The sequence below is a fragment of the Phlebotomus papatasi genome, chromosome 2 (assembly GCF_024763615.1).
Source record: "Phlebotomus papatasi isolate M1 chromosome 2, Ppap_2.1, whole genome shotgun sequence".
NCBI classification, from domain to species: Eukaryota; Metazoa; Arthropoda; class Insecta; order Diptera; family Psychodidae; genus Phlebotomus; species Phlebotomus papatasi.
This window is the reverse complement of record NC_077223.1, coordinates 95,686,676-95,708,039: the sequence shown is the minus strand read 5'-3', so window position 1 is coordinate 95,708,039 and position 21,364 is coordinate 95,686,676. Positions and strand designations below refer to the sequence as shown.

General features: G+C 32.7%; 1 protein-coding gene across 2 annotated transcripts in view; it reads right to left on the bottom strand.

Annotated features, from left to right (window-relative positions):
* LOC129802524 (semaphorin-2A) overlaps nucleotides 1-21,364 on the bottom strand; it is a 610,443-nt gene that overhangs the window by 26,956 nt on the left and 562,123 nt on the right. For both annotated transcript variants that reach the window (XM_055848429.1, XM_055848428.1), the window contains 3 exons: nucleotides 20,455-20,592; nucleotides 19,932-20,064; nucleotides 816-1,172 (listed from right to left, as the gene is read on the bottom strand). In XM_055848429.1, the coding sequence (XP_055704404.1) occupies nucleotides 816-1,172; nucleotides 19,932-20,064; nucleotides 20,455-20,592 (628 nt within the window). The remainder of the gene's footprint in view (nucleotides 1-815; nucleotides 1,173-19,931; nucleotides 20,065-20,454; nucleotides 20,593-21,364) is intronic.

Here is a 21,364-nt window from a genome sequence, read left to right as displayed (position 1 = left end):
GCACCGAAAGCTCTGGGAAGAAAAGATTTTTATTCTGGGCTAGTCCGCTTCCACCCGACTAACACCGGATTATCGTTCAAAAATTAACATTCAATTGACATAAGACATTTTACTACTATAACGTGCCATAATTGTCTAGAATTTTAAAAGCATTTAAAGCTTTGAAAGTCCAGCTAAACTCTAGATTCTAGTTAATTGTAAAATGTCTTGGAGGCTAACAGAGATATTTTATTTTGCAATTCCGAGTTAAATTAAGCCAAAAGAAGTGGTAAAATTTGGAAAGGACACTGCAAAATGTTGAAGAAACCAATTTGGAAATTTAGATTTTTAGAATATAATAAGTAGTAATTTGTTTGTCATGTAATTTTAATGTATTTCAATAATTTATTGTCAATTTTGGAGGGAATTGTCGAACTTGAAAATTAGTTTATCCGACATTCCGAACTGTCCGACTTTTTTTTTACCCTATCAAGAACAATTTATTACCAATATTTTGGACATGGAAAATAAACATTTTGGATTTAAGATTTGATGCATCATTGAGGAAATATTTTCTGACTCCTTATTTCAATATTTATCTTTATACTTTAAAGGGAGAAGTAAACGGCAGATTGTAGTGCAAAAGTTAGTTAAATACTAAAGTGTCTATGTACAAGGATGTTGGATGGTTTCAACGCTTTTGGGCATTATCTAAGATTTAGTTACGTAGTGGTTTTACGAGTTTTGCTTGACATGGTACTTTCATGGTGCGAGAGAGCGCAAATAACCACTTTCATCGGGGTGAATGTGTTAAAGCTGTGGAGTACATCACGTACCTGCAAAAGCTGCGTGAATCTCATTAATGTCGTAACTGCAGACGGCAGAGCCTACGAGTCCATTAGTGCTGGTGGTGAATGTGGCGTAGAATTTGGTCTTGTCATTTGGCAGTTGATAGACAGATTGGATTTCGTTAAAGTAAAATGGAAATTCGCCAGAGATACTGCAATTGATCCTGGCTTTTAAGTATGTCGCCCAGTTTTGACTCAGGATATTTTTGCCACCCGTATCCTTCTTGCACACACGCGCTATCCTCGAGTAGACAGCCTTGCCACAGTTTATGTATTCCACTGCAGTTTCGCGGAAGAAGAAGTATACGTATTCTCCTCCATCGAATGATCCAACAAAGTTTGGCTCTGCAATTATTGGAAAATGATGAAAATATATTCACAAAATATTCTAAAAAAACATTTGAAAGACACATTTCCCATTTTTTTTTAAATATTTCTTTTATGTGAATACCCATATCGTCTTAGCGAATAACATAGTATATAGAGTGTTCAAGAGTGAATTGAGAAACGTTTGAGGAAGAAAACTTTGCAAGACGTGATATCAGAGATTTTCTTTCTGTCTCTTCATACTTTGTACACAATCAAATCAAAAAAAAAACTCAGAAGAAAACTAAGTTTTTTATTGTGTTTCTTTAAAAAATCCTTATTATCTGGGCTGGGCGATATAGTGGAGAAACAAAAAAAAACAATCTTTCAAACTTCCATCCACGCCCCTGGTGTTCAAGGACTAAAAAACTGCCTCGTCCATCTGCTATCAACTTTATCGTTTTATCGTCATATCACAGTGGGAAATGGAATAAAAACTAGGAGAAATAATAAGTAGAAATTTTTCAAACACCAACTGCACAAACTTTTTTCTCCCACCATCAAATCTTTTTCAATCTTTTTTTTATTTATATTTTGCTATGAAACTTATTCATCACCTTTTAAACTTTTCATTAATTTCCTGTGAATATTTAATTAATATAGATTATGATAAAATTTCATTTGCTTTTTTATTGTTCGAAGGTAATAAATATTTAAATTGTGCAATGTTATAACCTCTCTTCGACATTTTTACAGAGGTATAGTCGATTTATTTGCTAGATTTCATTATTTTATTGCTCGAACTGAAAGATAGAGCAGTTATTATATACAATATCCGTTTTTTCCAACTTCTGACGGTTCTAAAGCTTGCACGGTAAGTAGGTATTATCCCGGACGGTCTTTTTTCCTCTTTTCCTTAACGCCCTTTCTTCCTCTCCAAAGCTTTTAACACTAAACCTACCGACCGTTTTTGGTCGTTTTTCCTAGCGCATTCGGTCAAATGACAGACCAGTAGCGGAATTCTGTAATTTTCATGGCATTGTCACGCGTGAGTTCGAAACCTGACAATGTCATTAGAGCTTTTTCTGTCATATCATTTGATTTCGAAAATTCAATTCACTGAATCTTTAATGAAATCCCTTTACTTGATGATTTTATGAAAATACAGTACGTCTTGGTTGATTTGTTTAACAAAATTCATTGTCATTTGAATTGCCAGAAATCTCAAATATGTGACTTCTGACAATACCACGTGAACTAAAATGGCAATGTCACGGCTACAGAATCGGATTTTCGAAAAAGTTCTCCTAAGATTCGTACCCAATTTGTCATATGCACTCTTAGAAAAAATTAGTTCGTACAAGCTCATATGCAGTTATTAGAACTATAAAATATAATAAATATAGATCCAACTATATATTTAGTTTGGGTAACTAAATGAAATAGTTGACCACAGTTAGTTAAAGTATCCTTTTCATTTAGTTATCACAACTAAATCAAAATAGTAATGGGTACTATAACATATTAGTTTCAATTACTAAATAAATGGGGTTGATACCCATCTTATTGGCTGTAATAACTATATCATATTAGTTGTGGTTACTATATAGCATTCATTGTGATGCATATGTCTTATTAGTTGCTTAAAATTCGAAAGAGCTTCAACGCATTACTAAAATAAAAACCACTCTTTACTATTGGAAAAGTAGTCATAACTTTATGAAAATATTGGCCCATCTATTTACATTGGTTGTGAGAACTAAAAGGAATTAGTGACCAATATTAGTTGGGATAATGATTTCATTTAATTAACACAAGCAAATATAATTGTATGAAAGCATTATGAAATAATTGCCGCAACTTATCCACGTAAATATTGTCTTATATTCTCACTACTAATAAATTTATTATGAGTATAATGTTTTAAGAATATAAGAACCATTCTAAAGAGATTTGATAATAATCGCCCGAACAACTAATTTTCATTAGTAATCACGTCTAAACTTTTCTAAGAGTGTTGCATTGTCAGAGCGTTACAGAATTCCCATCCAGGGTAGAGTAGGATATCAACAAATTCTTCTTGGAAAAGATAAAAAAAATAAAACTTAAACACTGAAAAATATATTACATGAATATTTTAAGAAATTCATAAAGTTTGATAGCGACATTGTACCGTTTAAATATGCGTTAATTTTAAAAAGTTTTTAAACCGGTCACTTTGACGAGGTCTTGGTGGGTAGGTTTAGTGTTAAGGTTTATTTCGAAAACCGCACTATAGATTTCTTTTTCGGATATGTTTTAGAGGGGTCCCGGTCAAAATCCAGAAAACCGAAATCCTGAAAGCCAAAATCCCGAACGCCAAAATCCCGAAAGCCAAAATCCCGAAAAGGCCAAAATCTTGAAAGCCAAAATCCCGAAATCTTAAAAGTGTCATAGCTACTCCCATGATTGCACCCGCGCTTTCTGGAGTCAAAGGAAAATCTTCTGTGTCTTGGGAAATTATTCTAAACATTTTCATCCATATAATTTCATCCCTATCAGGATTTTGAACATTCAGGATTTTGGCTTTCCGGATTTTGACGCTCGGGATTTTGGTTTTCGGGATTTTGGCTACCACCGCATTTAGAGATAAGACTTAGGCGAACATTTCGTTCATACACATAAAAATACTTACAGACCGGAAAATTCTCCATTTTGAATCATTGATGGTCAAAGTTTAAGCACTTTGGAGAGCTCATTTTTCAAGCTATATGGTTAAATTTGTATTTTTTAGAAAACTTATTGAGATTTCGAACCTTGCTGTATTCGTCTTCATCGTTAATGAATCATTTCATGGGTAATATATAGTCAGGTACCGGCAATTGATTCGTTTTTCTCGGAAATTATTTTTTACTTGACCTTAAGTTTATTCCCGAGCTAGAGGTTAAACGGTAAGAGAAATCGACTTCCGGTCCTCGATGATCCCTCTATGAAGCTTTTTCTATTATTTTCAAGTATTTAGAAGTACCCTTGCGAGCATTTCGTCCATATTATACCCCGATATTAACTTTTTCGGATTTCTCTCAGTGGTTAAGCCTGGAAGCTTTACTTTCTCTTTTTCAAACTAAATTTCAGAAAATTTATTTAGACGGGTATTTTTAGTGAGTTTTTATTACTATACATGTCACATTGTAGTTGTTGAAGGTATAAAATTAAATTTCTAGATTGTTATTTTTTAGACGCTTAAAAAAATTAGGGGAAAATTGAAAGTCCTCTAGGGGAAGTGGGGCACCTTTGAATTGGGACACTTTTAAAATTAGGCTTTTCTCTCTTCAAACCAAGTGAGACTGAAATTGTATGATGATAAGGCTTAGTTAGATCTAAAAATGGGAGAAAAAGTCCAATTTTAACACTGCCCCAATTCAAACAGTCTCCACTGCCCCCTATAATGGGTATTTCTAGAATTTATCAGTAGGGGAAAGTGACCATGCTTGATACGATCCAAGCTTGATAATAACTATTTTTTTTCTTGTGTTAATCAATAGTTGTGACTCTTAGCAATATATTTTAATAGCTGGTCCTAAGTCTCACACTTCCTGAAAAAATTAGGAACCTAGCTCTTTTTTCCTAGTTTCAGGAAGCAAAAATTAAAAATAAGTCCAAAACTGTAATTTCAATACATGATATTTTATAAGTTTTTCTTAATTATTGTCGCTGTTCAGGAAAAATACTATCATAGGCACATAGAGGGTTCATCAGTATTAATATTTATGTAAAAATATTTTTACTTGGGAACACTGTTTTTGTGGGTGGTGACAAATTCATAAATTCTACCTGTGTCCATCCTATATTTTAAGAAGGGTCCACGAATGATAATTTATATGTAGCAACTCTATCATTAGATGTGATTCTTTCATAATTACACCTATTGTAATCCTCAACTTTTATCGACAATTGACATAACCTTCAACCCTGTTGCCTGAATTTTAAGGTTGCAAAGTGACATTTTCTTGGACTCAAAGTGAAAAAATGGTTTTCGCTAGTGCCCTAATCTCATAAAAACATAGATTAGAAAAAATTACATAAAAGTGATTTTAAAACTAATAACCAGTCTTGCAAACGATTTAAGCAGATAGATTAGAGTTTCGTCTAAATATTGATGTGCAATTTTTTGTATCCGGTGAAATTTTTACAGTGAAAATGGGCCTCCGAATTGTCGAATCAATTATTATACAGGAAGGCCCCGGACCCAACTTGTATAAAAATCGCCACTGAATTTCCATTTTCTTCTTGAGAAAAATCTAAGGATTTCCAGGAACTATTTGAGGTGGGATTATGAACCTAATAAGTGAGACATTTTTTTGTCATAGTTTAAGAATCGCTTCGGTTTGTGTGTTAATCAGAAAAAAATCACAAACCTTGGACATCATTTTACAGTATCAAGCATGGTCACTTTCCCCTAAGCTCTTAAGATTTTGAATTACATTGTTATCATCGATAAACATATAACATATTTTATAAATATTAATAATTTACTTGTTAAAGTTTCATAACTTAGTTTTATTCTTTCTACAAATATTTTCTATTATCATTTATTAACATTTGTCTTTTAGACTATCTTAGAGGCTCTATTAACAATAACATTTACCAACTAATGTACAATTGGATTTTTAATTAAGTCACGACATCATATATGTATATTTTCTATCAATGGCATGCAATAATGAACTACACAGAAGCACAGTGAAAATTCATTTCTATGCCGTGAAAATAATATTTGTTATTAATTAGTTTTCTTTGAAAAGAATTAGCAGCGGAGAATTTAAATAATTGACTGCAGTTCTCCTAAGTATATAGGAAGTTTTTTTTTTTACAAACTCTCCGCTAATGCAAATATACTTGCTTATTTTTCATTAAAGTTTTGTTTATTTCTGTAAAGAACTCAGGAAGAGGAGCATGGGGATTTAATAAGTCTGAAGGGTTATCCTATCATTTTTACACTGTACTCCATGAATTAGTGGGTAAAACTTGTAACATCTCTGTTGCATGCAATAGTTGGGTGCTTCATTTTTCCTCCCACCAGACACTGGCAGAGCCTCAAATACAAAGTCCCCCTTTCCCAATCTTCATTCTTCTAATTGTGTGGTGATCCTGGAGAAAATACTGGGGAAGCATGAAAACTCGGAAAAACTTGCAATTTCTGACGCGACATAACTCAATTAAATTTTCTATGTATGTTGTAGCTCAAAAAGTCACGGAAGTGTTTTTTTTTCCTATTCAAAAATAATACCCAGGGTTTTGTCATGAATCCTTCTGAATTTCCTCTTTTTATCAACAAAAAAAAACAAGTCCTAATTCAAATGAGGCGGAAGCTCCAAGAAAAAGTCATTTTCATACCAGAAGACTTTCAGTATATCTCTTTCGTTCTCCATGTGTTTTTTTTCTTTCTGGGATAGCAAAATTTTCTATGAGATTTCAGGGTAGGATATCGTGCAAGGACGATATTAAAATAAAGTCTGCGAATTCCTAGAAAACTCCCATGTGGAGTCACAAGACTAAAATTACAGAGTAAAAAATACCAGTACAGGAATTAGGAAAATTTGCCTCAAATTGTTCCTAGAATGGCTGGAAAATGAGCAAGTTGAAAGAGGAGAGTAGTAGAAAGAACATGCAGGAGAATTTAAGTCCATTAGGTGCAAGAAAAAAACGAGGAATAGAAGCCATGCCTCACATGTTGCTGTCGAAGAAGTGCCCAGACAGGGAGTGATGTTAAATCCTGCTGTGCAGGAGGAAAATTCCACATTAAATGCCAACTTCAAATATCATCCCTCCCGGACATATAAAATACCATTAATTATTGAAGACACCCCCCGTGTCGTTGCTACACCCAAGAGAAATTTAATATTTATAATGCTGCCCCCATCGAAGGGGTGGAAAAGTTGGATATAACAATAATTCAGACGATGGTTATACGCATAAGGAAAACAATATGATTTGCAAGTGTGGACCAGGAAAGGATCCCTTTACTTTTCTTCTTTGTTCTTGACCTCTGGGTATCTTTAACTTGAACTTATATTTAGAGTAAGGATTATAATTGTAATTTATTTAATTTACCCAAAGGATTAACATTGTAGCTCAAACAGTCTATAAATACATAAAGGTTTTTACTGCCCTTTAACATATTTTATTGTCCACTATAGGGTACTGGCCATATTTAGCTGAAGGTTCAAGTGAAGGTGGAATGAAGGTCCCTTTGTCCGATGTTTAATGCTTTTAACCATTTTGTGTTTAATTTAATTTCCTTAAAAATTTTGTCGCCAAGACACTTTCACCTCATCTCTAATGCATACATCCTCTTGTTCTAATATTCATCATTTGCATTAAAATTGGACAGAGGTTCTGATTGATGTTTGAATTATAAATTCAGAATGCGTCATGAAAAATTTGATATCTTTTTTTCTTCTATTTTGGAAGCAAGATGAAAGGGCCATATCAATGAATTTATAATTTTGATTGATCATGGTGAGGCGCATCAAACGTTAAGGAATCTACTTTTAAAAATTTATTGGTGTGCTCCACCAATATCTACTTGTCACGTCACATTTTATATCTAATAAAAATTGAGATACTTTGCAGAACATGCAACATTTCAACTTTTCTGCTGTAGCCTCTGGCAATCTCATTTATTATTTAAAACTTACTTGCAACTTAGAAGTACTCTGTGAAAGAAAGATATTTCATTTATAAAATTCATATTTGCAGACAAAATAGCGAATTTTGATGCTCTCTAACCTACCAAGGAAGCAAACAATTTCATTGAATTATTGAGATACAAAAAGAGTTTCTTCTTTTTTTCTCAGTATTAATTTACTTAGGGTTCTTGCTTTATAGATTCACTTGAATGACATGAAAATTCCCAGAGAGCTTTTGGCAAAGCTATACAGAAAAATTATCAACATTATGTGTGTAAACAACATGAAAAAGTTTTCACCATTTTGACCACATATTCCATCTCCCAAGTGTATCCTATGAGACATGAAAGAAAACATGATTCTAAAACTCTACTTTAAAACTTTCAATGTATGCGGAGAAAGCAGGAACCTTCGTATAATAGGACTTTCTGAAATGCCTTCATAATTAGGTTTCTTCCTTTCGGTACCAGTCTCTCTAAAACATGAAGAATATTTTCTAAGAAAAAATTATTAAAATTGCTATGCTTAAAAGGAAGACATAAAAAATTCTTAAGATTAATTTGTGTGTTGTAAAAAATGAAGAAAAACGTACTTTTACAAGCGAAATTTGAATCATTCTCACTTCCTCTCCACGTGGGAATTATTATACAATGACTATAGAGGCTGATTAGTAACGTAAATTGAGGATTATACAATTAATAAAAAAATATGTCAATGGAAATAATTTGTGGACTTTTGCACCCCTACATCATTTTAGCATTACAAAAAATGTAGGTATTTACCCTAATTTGTCTATTAAGGGGGGAGCCTTAATTAAAAAGCCAAAATTTAGGTGTTTTTTTTCTAGTTTTTTAGAGGAGAAAAAAAAAACACCCAAGCTTAACAAATGTTTAGTATTTATATCTATTGAAGGTGCTTAAATAAATTTTATCAAAAAATATATACATAAAAAATTGCAGACTAATGAGTACTTCACGGGAGCACCTTGTCATAACACTTCCTAATTGGTGGGAAATGTGTAACTCTCAATTTTTGTGTGATAAGAACGATTTGAAAATAAATTTCAATTTTCATTCATCGGTAAACCAAGAAAAACCGAAGAAACTCGTTAAATCAGTATTTAAAAAAAGGACTTTTTAAATATTTTGAGACGAAATATTGATTTCATCATTCTATAATGGCCTCTCCACACTAGAGAAATTTATGTCAATTTTTGACGCTTTGTGCTCCACTAATGGTCTCTACACACTAGAGAAAAATATGCAAAAGAAGAAATATTGAAGCAAATTCCCTACGCGTGTGCAGGAAAAACTCTTTAAGACGGACATAAATTTCTCTAATGTGTAGTGGCCATAAGAAAGGCAATTTTCTTCAATATGAACGATATGGACATAAATTTCCCAGTTCAAGTTAAAATGTTGCATCTACTCTTATGCATATCTCGTCCAATTTTCCTTATTTTCAAGTGAAACTTTGCACATTTCAAGCCTAAAAGAGGCTCTAATGAGATGTGAAGTTTAAGGTCTCTATGTCTCATAATTTCTGAGATAATCAATTTAAAAATTTTCATATACTGTTGTGCAAATTGAACAAAATTAACATTAGTTCCAAATAAAAAAATTAAAAGGACCTTTCATGTTTGCCTACAAACCGTATTTGCAATGTAAGAATCACACCTTTTTTATTTTTTTGGTGATCACTTTTTAGTATTTTACTGTTCGTTTTTATTTTCTTGCTGATCAGTTTTTTTTTAAATTTTTATTGATCACATTTTATTTTTCACTGCTAATTTTATTTTTTTGTTGAGCACCTTTTTTACTTTTACGGACTAAATTGAATATTTCTATCGCTCAGTTATAATATTTTACTGCTGATTTTAATTTTTTACTTAAAATTTTTTTTTACTGATCATGTTTTATTTTTTACTGGTCATATTATTTTCGACTGATTAAGTTTTCTTTTTTACTGCTCACTCTTTACGTTTTAATTACCGCTTTTTATAAAATACTGCTTTTTTTTTTAAATTATTTACTGACAATTTTTTAGTTTTTTATGGCTCCGGTATACCTTTTAGATCAGAAAAATTTCATAAAGTCAAAATTCACATCCTTTTCTTTCTCAAAGGTTCTGCGTATGTCTATCCTAGTCTTTTGTACTCTTTTTCTTCTTTTGAACTTTTGAACCAATTTCTTCTTTCTTCTTTCTTTTGAACCAATTTTCTCAACTATAAAAATAATTTATTTTATACAGCCCCAACAATGTACTTAAAAATTGTACTGGGACATGAATCCATTAATAAATAAATAAATAAATAACATCACACTAAATGAAATTTGGTTCATTTCAATTTTGATTCCGAAAGAGTAGGATAGACTTATGCAAATCTTTTGAGAAAGAAAGGGCCGAGAACTACTATAGTTAGGGGAAAGTACTCTCCATTCGAAAGTTCACGCCTTCGAATGATATGAATTTATTTTATTTTGCCTAAGTGACTTACACACAATTATCTCGTAATTAACAATAAAATTGATGATAAGCTCACAAATATTTAATAGAAATGTATAAGTCTCTTAGGAAAAATAAAAGAAAACTTACATTATTCGAAGGCATGAACGTTCGAAGGGAGAGTACTTTCCCATATATATTCTTAGATATTTTATCTATCGATTTAAGCAAATAAAAAAATTGACTTTTTTGGCTTTATAATTCAGGCTCACCCCTTAAGTGAAATGAAGCTTCTCTGGATAAAGTTAATATTTTGAAAATTGATTGAAATAAAAACCAAACCTGTTAAAAATGTCTAACACAAAAAGTTGTATATTTCATGTAAAACCTTTATTATAGTTTTATTATAGCTGTAGAAAAATAAAACGATCGTCATACTCAGCTTGGTTATATGGGCACAAAAAGTTTAACTCAATTTAATTTATTCTAAACTCAAAAATTTGGTTGTTTGGTCTACAAAAAATGGCTATGAAAACGATTAGCAAGACTCTTAATAAAAATAATTGTATTTTAATGAAAAGCTGTTGTGAATTATAAGGACAGATTTACCTCCAATGATTATTCTCTGAGGATAATGCTTCGTCAAGATATTTCAAAACTTTTCAAACTAGTTCTTTACTTTCTTAATCGGCTGCATTAAAAGTGATGCAGATTTTATAATTGTTCGATATTGTTATTCAATAAGGTGCTATTCATAAGAAATTAGAGTGGCTCGATCCCGGTTTCCCGAAAAAATATAAGGGTTCCCCGGATTCTCTGAAGAAATATGAGTACCCTGGGTTCCCGATAAGGTCCCTGAAAAAATGTATACACAGAAAAAAATATTTTGTAAAATTGTTCGTAAATGTTTATGAATTCCTATGGGGGAGTTACGAAATGTTCGTAAATCGTATAACCCACACACAAGTTCGTAACATGATCTTTTGACGAGCATTTTTTGTACTTTTACAAACATTTGTTCGTAAATGTTCGTAAACACATAAAAGCTGTTCGTCAAATTTTGTCATTTGTTTGTAAATTTTTGTTCATCTGACGAATATTTTACGAACATTTACGAACAAATGACAACATTTTACGAACATTTTTTGTGTGTTTACGAACATTTACAAACAAAGGTTTGTAAAAGTATAAAAAAATGCTCGTCAAGTGATCATGTTACGAACAATATTTGTGAAAAAAGTACAAACTTTTACGAACATGTTTGTGGGTTATACGATTTACGAGCATTTCGTAACTCCCTATAGGAATTCACAAACATTTACGAACATTTCTACAAAATATTTTTTTTCTGTGTACTTTATTATTTTTTAAAGTATTTTGCCGAAAGCCACTGTACCTTAAGTTCATCACAAAAAAGGAAAGAAAATTATTGCCATGAAACCCCAATCAGTTAAGGATCAAAGAGATGTTGTAAAAATATTACTGAAAAGCCTTTTGAAAAATACTTCAAATAATGTAACGACTAAGGTAAAATCTTCTGGGATAATCAGATGCAAAAGTTCATGTAACCACAACTCTCATGTTGTGTGTTTATAAATTGAACTTAATTTCATTTAAAAAGTAATTCAGAAGAGGCAGAAATTGCTCTTTAATGCCATAGCCAAGTATTTCTTAAAGGCCTCGTCTTGTCGAAACTTTTTCCATTTTTTAACATTTTTACAATTTGCCATAATAAATTTATAAAACACGCACCAGAAAAAAAAGAAGACTTCATATAAAAATGCGAACTAGGGATTGGTGGGTAAACTTTTGAGGGTATATAAGATAGGATGAGGTAAAGAAAAGTTATTTCGATTTGCATCTCCTTATCTCAACCCTCAAATTCAACACTGTTCTTCACAAAGCTTTCCACAGATTCACCCATAAAAAATTCTGCGAGGGTTGTTTTTGACGAGAAAGTCAAAAATAGAGTTTCTCTGGTTGGGAGAAATTAAATTTTCTATGGGGTTTTCACTCTTATCAATGATACGCATTATACATTCTAAAATCATAATTATGTCTCATATATAAGGATTCACTCCCTCATATGGTCTCTGATGTTTTTGCCAAAATATCTTCCCTCAGGAATTAGCTGAACGGCACAATTTTACGATGGAGTTTCAACCCTCCGTGTACCTCAGTCGCAAATGGAGCCGACAGTCGAAGAAAGTTTTCTTATCGACAAAAGACGCCAATTCTGCAAATTCTATAAGCTGCGGGCTGCAGTTTTGGATGCAATTATGAATCCAACGCCAAGGCGAGAACTTTCATTCCCTTTCGTTTGGAGTTCAATGTGGCTATTTGTAAATTATCATAAATTTAAGAAAGTTCTTGGAGAATCCCACAGTAATTGCTTTATGGTAATATTAACAATTATTTATTGTAAATAATAGCACTGTAGGGGAAAGTACTCTCCCTTCGAATAATGTCAATTTTCTTTTGTTTTCCTACGAGACTTGCACATTTTTATTAAATATTAGTTAGCTTATCATAAATTATTGAACATTATAAGATAATTATATGTAAGTCTCTTAGGAAAATAAAAGAAAATTCACATTATTCGAAGGGAGTGTACTTTCCCCTATATGAATTATATCGATTAATGCAGTACAAAATTTAAAGCGAACATATCAATAAAAAACATTATAGTGGTTTATAAAAAATTTAAATGGTCAATAAAATATTCCATTTTAAAGCTTTATGGAATATATCATAGGTGACACAAAAATTGTTTGTTCTGGTTATTTTTGAAGTTATTTATCTTACGTAATTGCATTATCAAAGATGAATTAAACTTTAAAATCGAATTTTTAAATTTGATTAAATTAAAATAGTTTGATCTAATCTCAAATACGATAAAAATCACTACAAAACTTTAACTCAGGCTTCAAATATACTATCGGCCATAAGTTTCTTGACAAAGCTATATTCGAGAAATCAAGTGGAAAAAATAATGATAGAAAAAAATAACTTCTTATAATTTTTCTTTTTGCAAATGAGTTGCCACTAATCCATAGATGTTATTTATTTATTAAAAAAAAAAAGAATTACAGTGGGACCTCGATAGAGTCAACTAACTATTTCCAAACCAGTTGACTCTATTGGATTCAGAAAAAGGGACAGATAATCCTAACCGGCTTATGTAGGTGAGATTCTTAACGTGAGCTAACTCGGAGTGCATGCAAATTCGATTTGGAGCTGAAGTTGGGAGACGCCATTCAGTTATCTTGAATCAAATTCGTGAAATTATACAAATTTTGTATTTAAACCAAAATATCAAGGATTTGGATGAACTGACAGAAAAGTGATATATGGGTGAAATGTAGACCAGAATGTTCTCTATAATTTTCCCATAGAACATGATCTCATCGATTACTCAGAAGCCAAGATAAGCGAGGTTTTTTGTTTCTTAACTCGTTTTTTTCATCCAGAGTGCCCCAAGTAGTCATTTGTTGAACTTCAACTATATCAAAGAATTGTTGTATTTTGTGGGACTTTCCATTTAAAACCCTATTTTAAGTGTCTTTGTGGAGTAGAGGCAGTCAAATTGGCATCTGAGTGATTTCAAAGCGTTATTATGGGAAAAATCAATTTTTTCACACTTAAATGACAAAATAGGAGTGATAGCGTAGTCTGAGCGGAAAATGATGTATGGACGAAATGTAGAGACAAATGTCCTCTACAATTATGTCGAAGTAATCATCAAAATCGGTTCAGCGACAGTCGAGATAATTGAGGTTATGTGATATTGAAATTCGTTTTTTGACTGTGGCGCCCCTGGTGTTGGTTCCACGAAGTTCAAATGTTCTAGAAAGTTGTAGCATTTGGTGAGATCTTTCGTTTAAGCCCTCATTCATCAAAATCGGTCACATAGAACCGGAGATATGATTTTTTGAATTTCGTGAACTTTGACCCCTCATATCTCCGGTTCTATTGAAATCACAGCGCACATACGCACCATTTTGGAAACGTCCTAGACTGGACTACAACATACTAAAATTTCATTAACTTGCACAATGCCGTTTTTGAGAAAAGTGACTTTGAATTTCGATGAATTTTGACGCTATCACAGCGCCACCTGTGGTGACTTTTTGAACTTCCATCTGAAAGTGCTCATCGAGACGAAACCAAAAAGGTAAAATTTAGGTCGCTATGTTAATTAGAACCGGAGATAGAGGCCGGTCAATGTTCGAACTTTGACCCCTTATAGCTCGGGTCAGGGGTTATGGATCGACTTAAGGTTTTTTTTGTTTGATGGGTATAATCAACGGCTACAACATACTAAAATTTCAGCCCGATTGCATAAGGAATTTTTGAGTTATTTAACTTATAAGATTTAAAAATTTTCTTTTTAATAATAGCGCCCCTAGCGGTGGTTTTATGAACTTGCGATGTTAGAAGGGGAAGTGGCATTTCATGAGAGCTTTCCATAAAGCCCTCATTTTTTAAATTCTGATAATTAGAACCGGAATTATGGCCATTTTAAGAAATTTTTTTTGGACCCTTATAGCTCGGGTCAGGGGGGTCGGGGGACCTTAAGTTTGGTATTGATGGAAAGCTCTAAGGCCCAGCTATAACATACTAAAATTTGAACCCGCTCGATGCCATAGCGGCGGAGCTATTGAGAAAACAAAAAAAGGGGGGTCTTCAAAATGGCGGAAGGAGGGGTGGGTGGTGGGGGGTCAATGCACCAAGTTGCAATTTTCATACGATATTTAACCTTTGCCGAAAACCGCAAGTCGATATCTTTTTTAGTTTAGGAGCTATTAAGCTCCAAAGAGCGGCCGGACGGCCGGCCGGCCGGGAACGTAACTTAGCCCCCCATATATTCGTGATCAGGAAGTGGCGAAACACATTTTGGCCAAGTTTGAGCGCGATCGGAGGACATGAAATTTTGTTAGGATTATAGTAGGTGAGATTGTTAAGAATCTCACCTAAATCATTAAAGTGCGAAAATTTTGATAGAAAGGTGTATTATTTCATGTTTTTACTATCATTGATAAATTCAAAACGATAGTCGAATATTAATTTAAACCATAATTTCTGAACTCTCTGGCCCAAAAAATTCGTATATTTGGGTAAAAGTTGAAGATTAATGAATGATTTTACGGAATATTCTTATTATTAGTAAATATCTTAAGTATAAATTACTCTTCGTGTGGTAATATTAAGGTCCACCTACGATGTTAAGATACGGATACGGTGTCTTAAAGTTTCTTTTTTTCAATTTTATATATAATGTATAAAAGAAGAGATTGACAGTTCTTTTGACTATTGCTCTAAACTTCATAAAAAGAGCAATAAAACGAATATTTCTCACTTTTTTTCTTCTTGTTCTGTAATATGAACGCTAAATGGTTAGAGATATCGACTTGAAGTCTTCAGATGACCCCCTAATAAGTCAACATGAGGATTACTAATATGACCCTCATTTTCTCTCTACTACTCCCCTTCACCACCAAAATCGTTTTTTTGTGATTGCAGGAAAACACATTATACAGTTCTTTTCGGAAGATAAAGGGGAGGGGTGTGTTGGAAGTGAGGGTTGTATTAATAATCTTCAAGTTGATTTATGTGGGGTCATCCGAAGACTCCAAGTCATTATTTTTAACCATTTAGTACTTAAATCTTAATTGTACAAAAGAAGTGAGTTTTAACAGATTTTTGCTGACATATTTACTTTCTGTTGCTTTGGATCAAAATTTTCTTTTGAGATACTAATCTTTTAAGTTAAAATGTAATTTAAAAGAAATTTACAAGTTTGCTTTAGAAAGGTAATTTTATGATCGTTTATCATGTAAATATTTATTTCTAAACAAGTAAGTTCTTTAAAAAGTTTGAATAAATTTAGAAAAAAAATTCTTCATTATGTTATACACAAAAAATCTAGCATTCCTGTACGTTTTTCTTTTTGTAATTCTAGTTCATATTTTTTTCTGTTTATGCCTTAGTATTATTCACTTCAAAATAAATGATGGCTCAAACATTGCGATCATAGGTTTAATAAAAAAATCTTAAGACAAGAAAGAAAATACAAGAAAACTTTCAATTGGTCAAAACGCTTAAAATCACGAAAAGAAAATTCTTTTGTTGAAAAATCATTACACGGTCAATTTGGGTCCAAGTTGACTCTATCGAAGTACGTAGAGTAAAAAAATAGCTGTTGACTCTATTGTAGATTGACTCTATCGGGGGTTGACTCTATCGAGGTCCCACTGTAATTTTATTTCTTATTAAAATAATTCATTTCTAAAAGTTTACCATCTTTCATCGGCCAAAAGTTTCTTGACAAATTTGAAAAAGTGGCTCAAAATTGTCAAATACATGCAATCAACATCTTGCTACCATTCATATTATGAAGTTATGTTATTTGAGAGGCAAGTTGTCGGTTTGCATATTTACAAAATATTCACTGTACAATATATAAGTATAAAAATAATAATAAATTAATGAATGTTTTGTTAATTTATGATTTAGGTTAAAAAGGCAAGTTACAAAAAATTGAAAAAGAGAAATCGTCTAGAGATACAGCCGGAATGAATTTGCGTCATTAATTTCTAAATTTAATGAAAAATCCTTACAGCATTATACATTAAAATCGTTAAAATTTAGTGACCATGCACGAGAACATCTGGTAAACGTTACTGGCAGACCCAGGATTTCGACTTAGAGGGTTGGTAACCGCATTGTAAGTATCTCGGACAGTGACCCCAATGACATCTGTTCTAAAATTTCAGAGTTCGTTGGTTTCTGAAGGAAAACACGCTCTAAATATTACAAAAACCAAGCAAAAAATGTGAAAAGTGGTAAGAACGGTTGGATACACTTCTTACTTTAATATAAAGCAATTTTTAAAAATAAATAAATCAAAAATATATTTAGGCTGAACCCAAAACTTCATTTTTAAAGTAAAGCGCCTAACTTTAAGGTAATACCTAACAGCGATTTCTGTATCTAGATTAATTATGAAAACAAATTTTACCAAAGAAAAATCTAATTTCTTTCACCATCTAAATCATCTTAACATTAATGATATTCCCATGTAATTCAATATATCACCCTTCGACCAACATCCCTTTTCGTTATCCCGGAAAGTACCTCACCAATCTTTTCATCGTAAAATTTCGTTCTTGAGCAGCTAATATAAAATTGCATCAATAGTTGGCCGCTTCTGTCGTGTTGTTAACACTCCATTACATGGCTGTAAAAATAATTGTCACCCCCTGGCCAGAGACTTCCGGGGGTGGTTTGGTGCTGCTCCATTCACTCTCTTGCCCATATACTCGGTATGCATTTATGGTGTGAAATACTTCCGCGTATGAAAACTTTTACTTGTCTGACCCAATTTTTCCTGCACTTTTTTTATGCACTCGGCCTCCACCAAAGTGCTCAGTAAACGGGCAGAAAAAAATCTTTTACCATCCATTATAGAGACTAATTCACTTTACGTCACTAGCACTGATTTGAAGCGGTGAATGTTAATTTATAGAGGGTAAAAAAAGTTCTAATGCAATTTTATATGGCTTTGGGAAATGTTTCCAGTTATATTAATTTAACACTTGAGATAATAATGGGTTATGATTATGTAAGTTTTACTTCTATAAATAGAAAAATTGAATTTGGTCAGCAAGAATTCAAATCTCATTTGGAACTTTAAATGCAAGAAATTATCATGAAAATTTTAATAAAGGGAAAAGGAAAAATTTTTCATTTTATTGGTCTGAGAATAGGTGGCCCAAAATAGCATTACAAAAAGTGTCTTTTCCAACTAAAAAAGTTTTGGATGACCCTGGCTTAACCTAATTGGTTTAAAAAAAATGACGTTTTTGCCCACAATGATAGGGGATTATTTAAAGCATTTTAACTGTCCGAATTCCACCAGAGTACACTTTCCACGAATCCATTTTTTTTCAATTTTTCACCACATTGGCTTCCAAACGGTAAGAGATGTTGACTTCTAGTCTTCGAACTAACTTAAATTTTCATGAGAGCTTTTTGAGATTTAAGATCGATTTTATTGTCTATGTCGGGTTTTAGAATAGATAAGTAAAACCAGAGAAACCAAATTTCTTTAAAACTCCCTGAAATCCATCTTTGTGAGACAATCATCTCATGGGGGGAAAGCAGGATTTGATCAGTTCTGAGAAATGTGCAGGAAGAAGCAGGTGAAATTCAAGAGAAAAAAGTTCTGTGGGATATAGTAATCTTTTCGGGATATGTGGGATCGAGATTTTGACTCTTTCGAGATTTTGGCTATCGGAATTTTGGCTTTCGGAATTTTGGCACATTCGGGATTTTAGCACTTTCGGGATTTTGGCACATTCGGGATTTTAGCACACTCAGGATATTGGATTTTGGCTTTTGTGATTTTGGTTTTCAGGCTTTTGGCTTTCGGGATTTTTGCTTTCGAGATTTTTGCTTTCGGGATTTTGATCTTTTCGGGATTTTGACTTTCGGGATTTTGACTTTCGGGATTTTGACTTTCGGGATTTTGACTTTCGGGATTTTGGCATATTCGGGATATTGGATTTTGGGATTTTGGCTTTTGGGATTTTGATTTTTCGGGATTTTGGATTTTGGGATTTTGGCTTTTCGGGACTTTGGCTTTTGTGATTTTGGATTTTGGAATTTTGACTTTTCGAGACTTTGGCTTTTGTAATTTTGGCTTTAAAGCTTTTGGCTTTCGGGATTTTGGCTTTCAGGGGCTTTCGGGATTTTGACTTTCGTGATTTTGGCACATTCGGGATATTGGATTTTGGGATTTTGGCTTTTGGGATTTTGATTTTTCGGAATTTTGGTTTTCGGGATTTTGGCACATTCGGGATTTTGACTTTTCCGGATTTTGACCCTCTCAGGATTTTGACCCATTCGGTATTTTGGTATTTTGGGCTTTCAGGATTTTCGCTTTCGGGATTTTGATCTTTTCGGTATTTTGGTTTTCGGGATTTTGGCTTTCAGGGGCTTTCGGGATTTTTGCTTTCGAGATTTTGATCTTTTCGGGATTTTGGTATACGGGATTTTCACTTTCGGTATTTTGGCTTTCAGGACTTTGATCGAGATCCTTTAAAAATACTGTTTTTCACATTTTTTCAGTCTTTGGTCCATATAAAGTTCTAACGGTAAGAGATATCGATTTCCGGTCTTAGATGACCTTCCTAAAATGACATAATCTTGAAACTAATCTCTTTCTTTTTTTTCTCTTCCCCTTTCATTCGTTCCCTTTTTAAAATTTTATAAATGGTAAATTAGCTAATTATGGGAAAATTTTTTAGATAGATAGTCATTGTTTTCTGGAAAATAAAAATATTTATTGCAATGAATCTCTGGTATATTCAACTTCAATTTTTCTTTACTTTAAAAGGGATAAAATTGCAGTGGAGTATATCTTCCCACAAATTTTCGAGTATTAATAAAATTTTCCCTGCGGTGATTTTCATCACTTTAGCTTGCATCTGTTGAGACAAAATTTCATAATATTCTTATGAGTTTGTGTCTAGCAAACAAAAGTTTCAAGGGTTTCATGTCACAAGACAACATCTATGTGTCAATAGAAGAGTAAACGCGACAAAGATGGGAAAGTGTCTTTCTTTTGCAATATTAACAGTTTATTCAGTAAGTTTTAAATGAATTTCTCTATACTTACTGTCGAGCCATTTTGAGTCATATTTGAGTGTCCTCTTGAAGTTGTATTCCCTCTTGCCCGATGTCATGTTGTAGAGATCTGTCCGGAAAATCACTGTATCCGCCTTGGTAAATTCTGCATTTGTACCAGAGTACTGCAAATAACAATTTATTTGTTTAGAAGAAAAAGAGCATGAACGAGCAGCAGGAGGGACTCAACGTAGATTTATCTACTATTCACACTGCAAATGGAATATAACAATTTACAAAAAAGAAGTGCAAAAAAAATCTTGTATTGAGAATTGTCAACAAGTTTGAAAACTATTTCCAAATACTCTTTGCAGACAAAATTGCAGAATCCATTTGGTGCGAGGAGCGCGATTTTGGGAAAGAGAAATTGTGCCAGAAATGGAAAATGGTATTTCATTTAAATCATCTCACATGGGGGATGTAAATGTTTGAAGGGTGGAAAAGTGGAAGATGGGCGTTTTTGAGAAAATTGAAAATTCAATTGGCGATTGAGTGAACACTCCTGAAGCACTTACCAAAGCTGCAAGATTTCCGGGATTTCCATTTTCAATGTAAATCGCTGTGGAATTGTCCAATGGATCATACGGACACTTTGCAATTGCCGTCCCAACGCCTGGAACATACTCAGAACGTGGCAGATGTGTCAGGTTGGACTGTAAAGAAAAATGAAACATGGTAGTGTGATATGGATTTAACAATAAAAACCACGACAAAGGATAAAATGGCAAAATTGTTCATAGAATTTACAATATTTATATTGCAAACGATTGAAGATCTAAATCGCTTTACATTGCATTTTTATATTTAAAAATATCCCTTACTAATTTATTTTAAAATTAAAATAAAAATTAAATATTTTAAAAGAATGTTTTTTTGTTTAACCCATTCCTTGCCATGGTATTATACATCATCATCATCACACGCAAATTGAGTGATATTAGATGATTTATTCCTGGGTAACAGATATTCGAATTGCTCTCGGGGACGGATTTTTAGTTACTTTAGTCCTTCAATTACTTGGGAAAAATAGCCCTGCAGAGATGGAAACACATTTTGTTGTTCTTTTCTCGCTTCGCGGAAAGTCATACAAAATTTTTGCTCAAAATTACGGACGGAAAATTCGATATCCCGTCGAATTTGTTAAAATTGACCCTCATCCTCTTTCTTGAATTGAATTCTGGTTGCTAATTTGTTTTCATGGACAGTTAGAGGAGAGCGGGGTACCTTTAGCCAGGGGTAGAATTAGACACTGGATTTTTCTCGTTGCTCTTAAAATGTACAATGAGCAAAGTATTTTTTAATGAAAGTAAGAACACATCCCCATATTCCCAGAAATATTTATAAGTCTGATCCTGTTACCCTACAATTTAGAAGCATTTTTATAAAATGTGTATAAAATTGTAATTTTGATGTTATAGTTGTTGG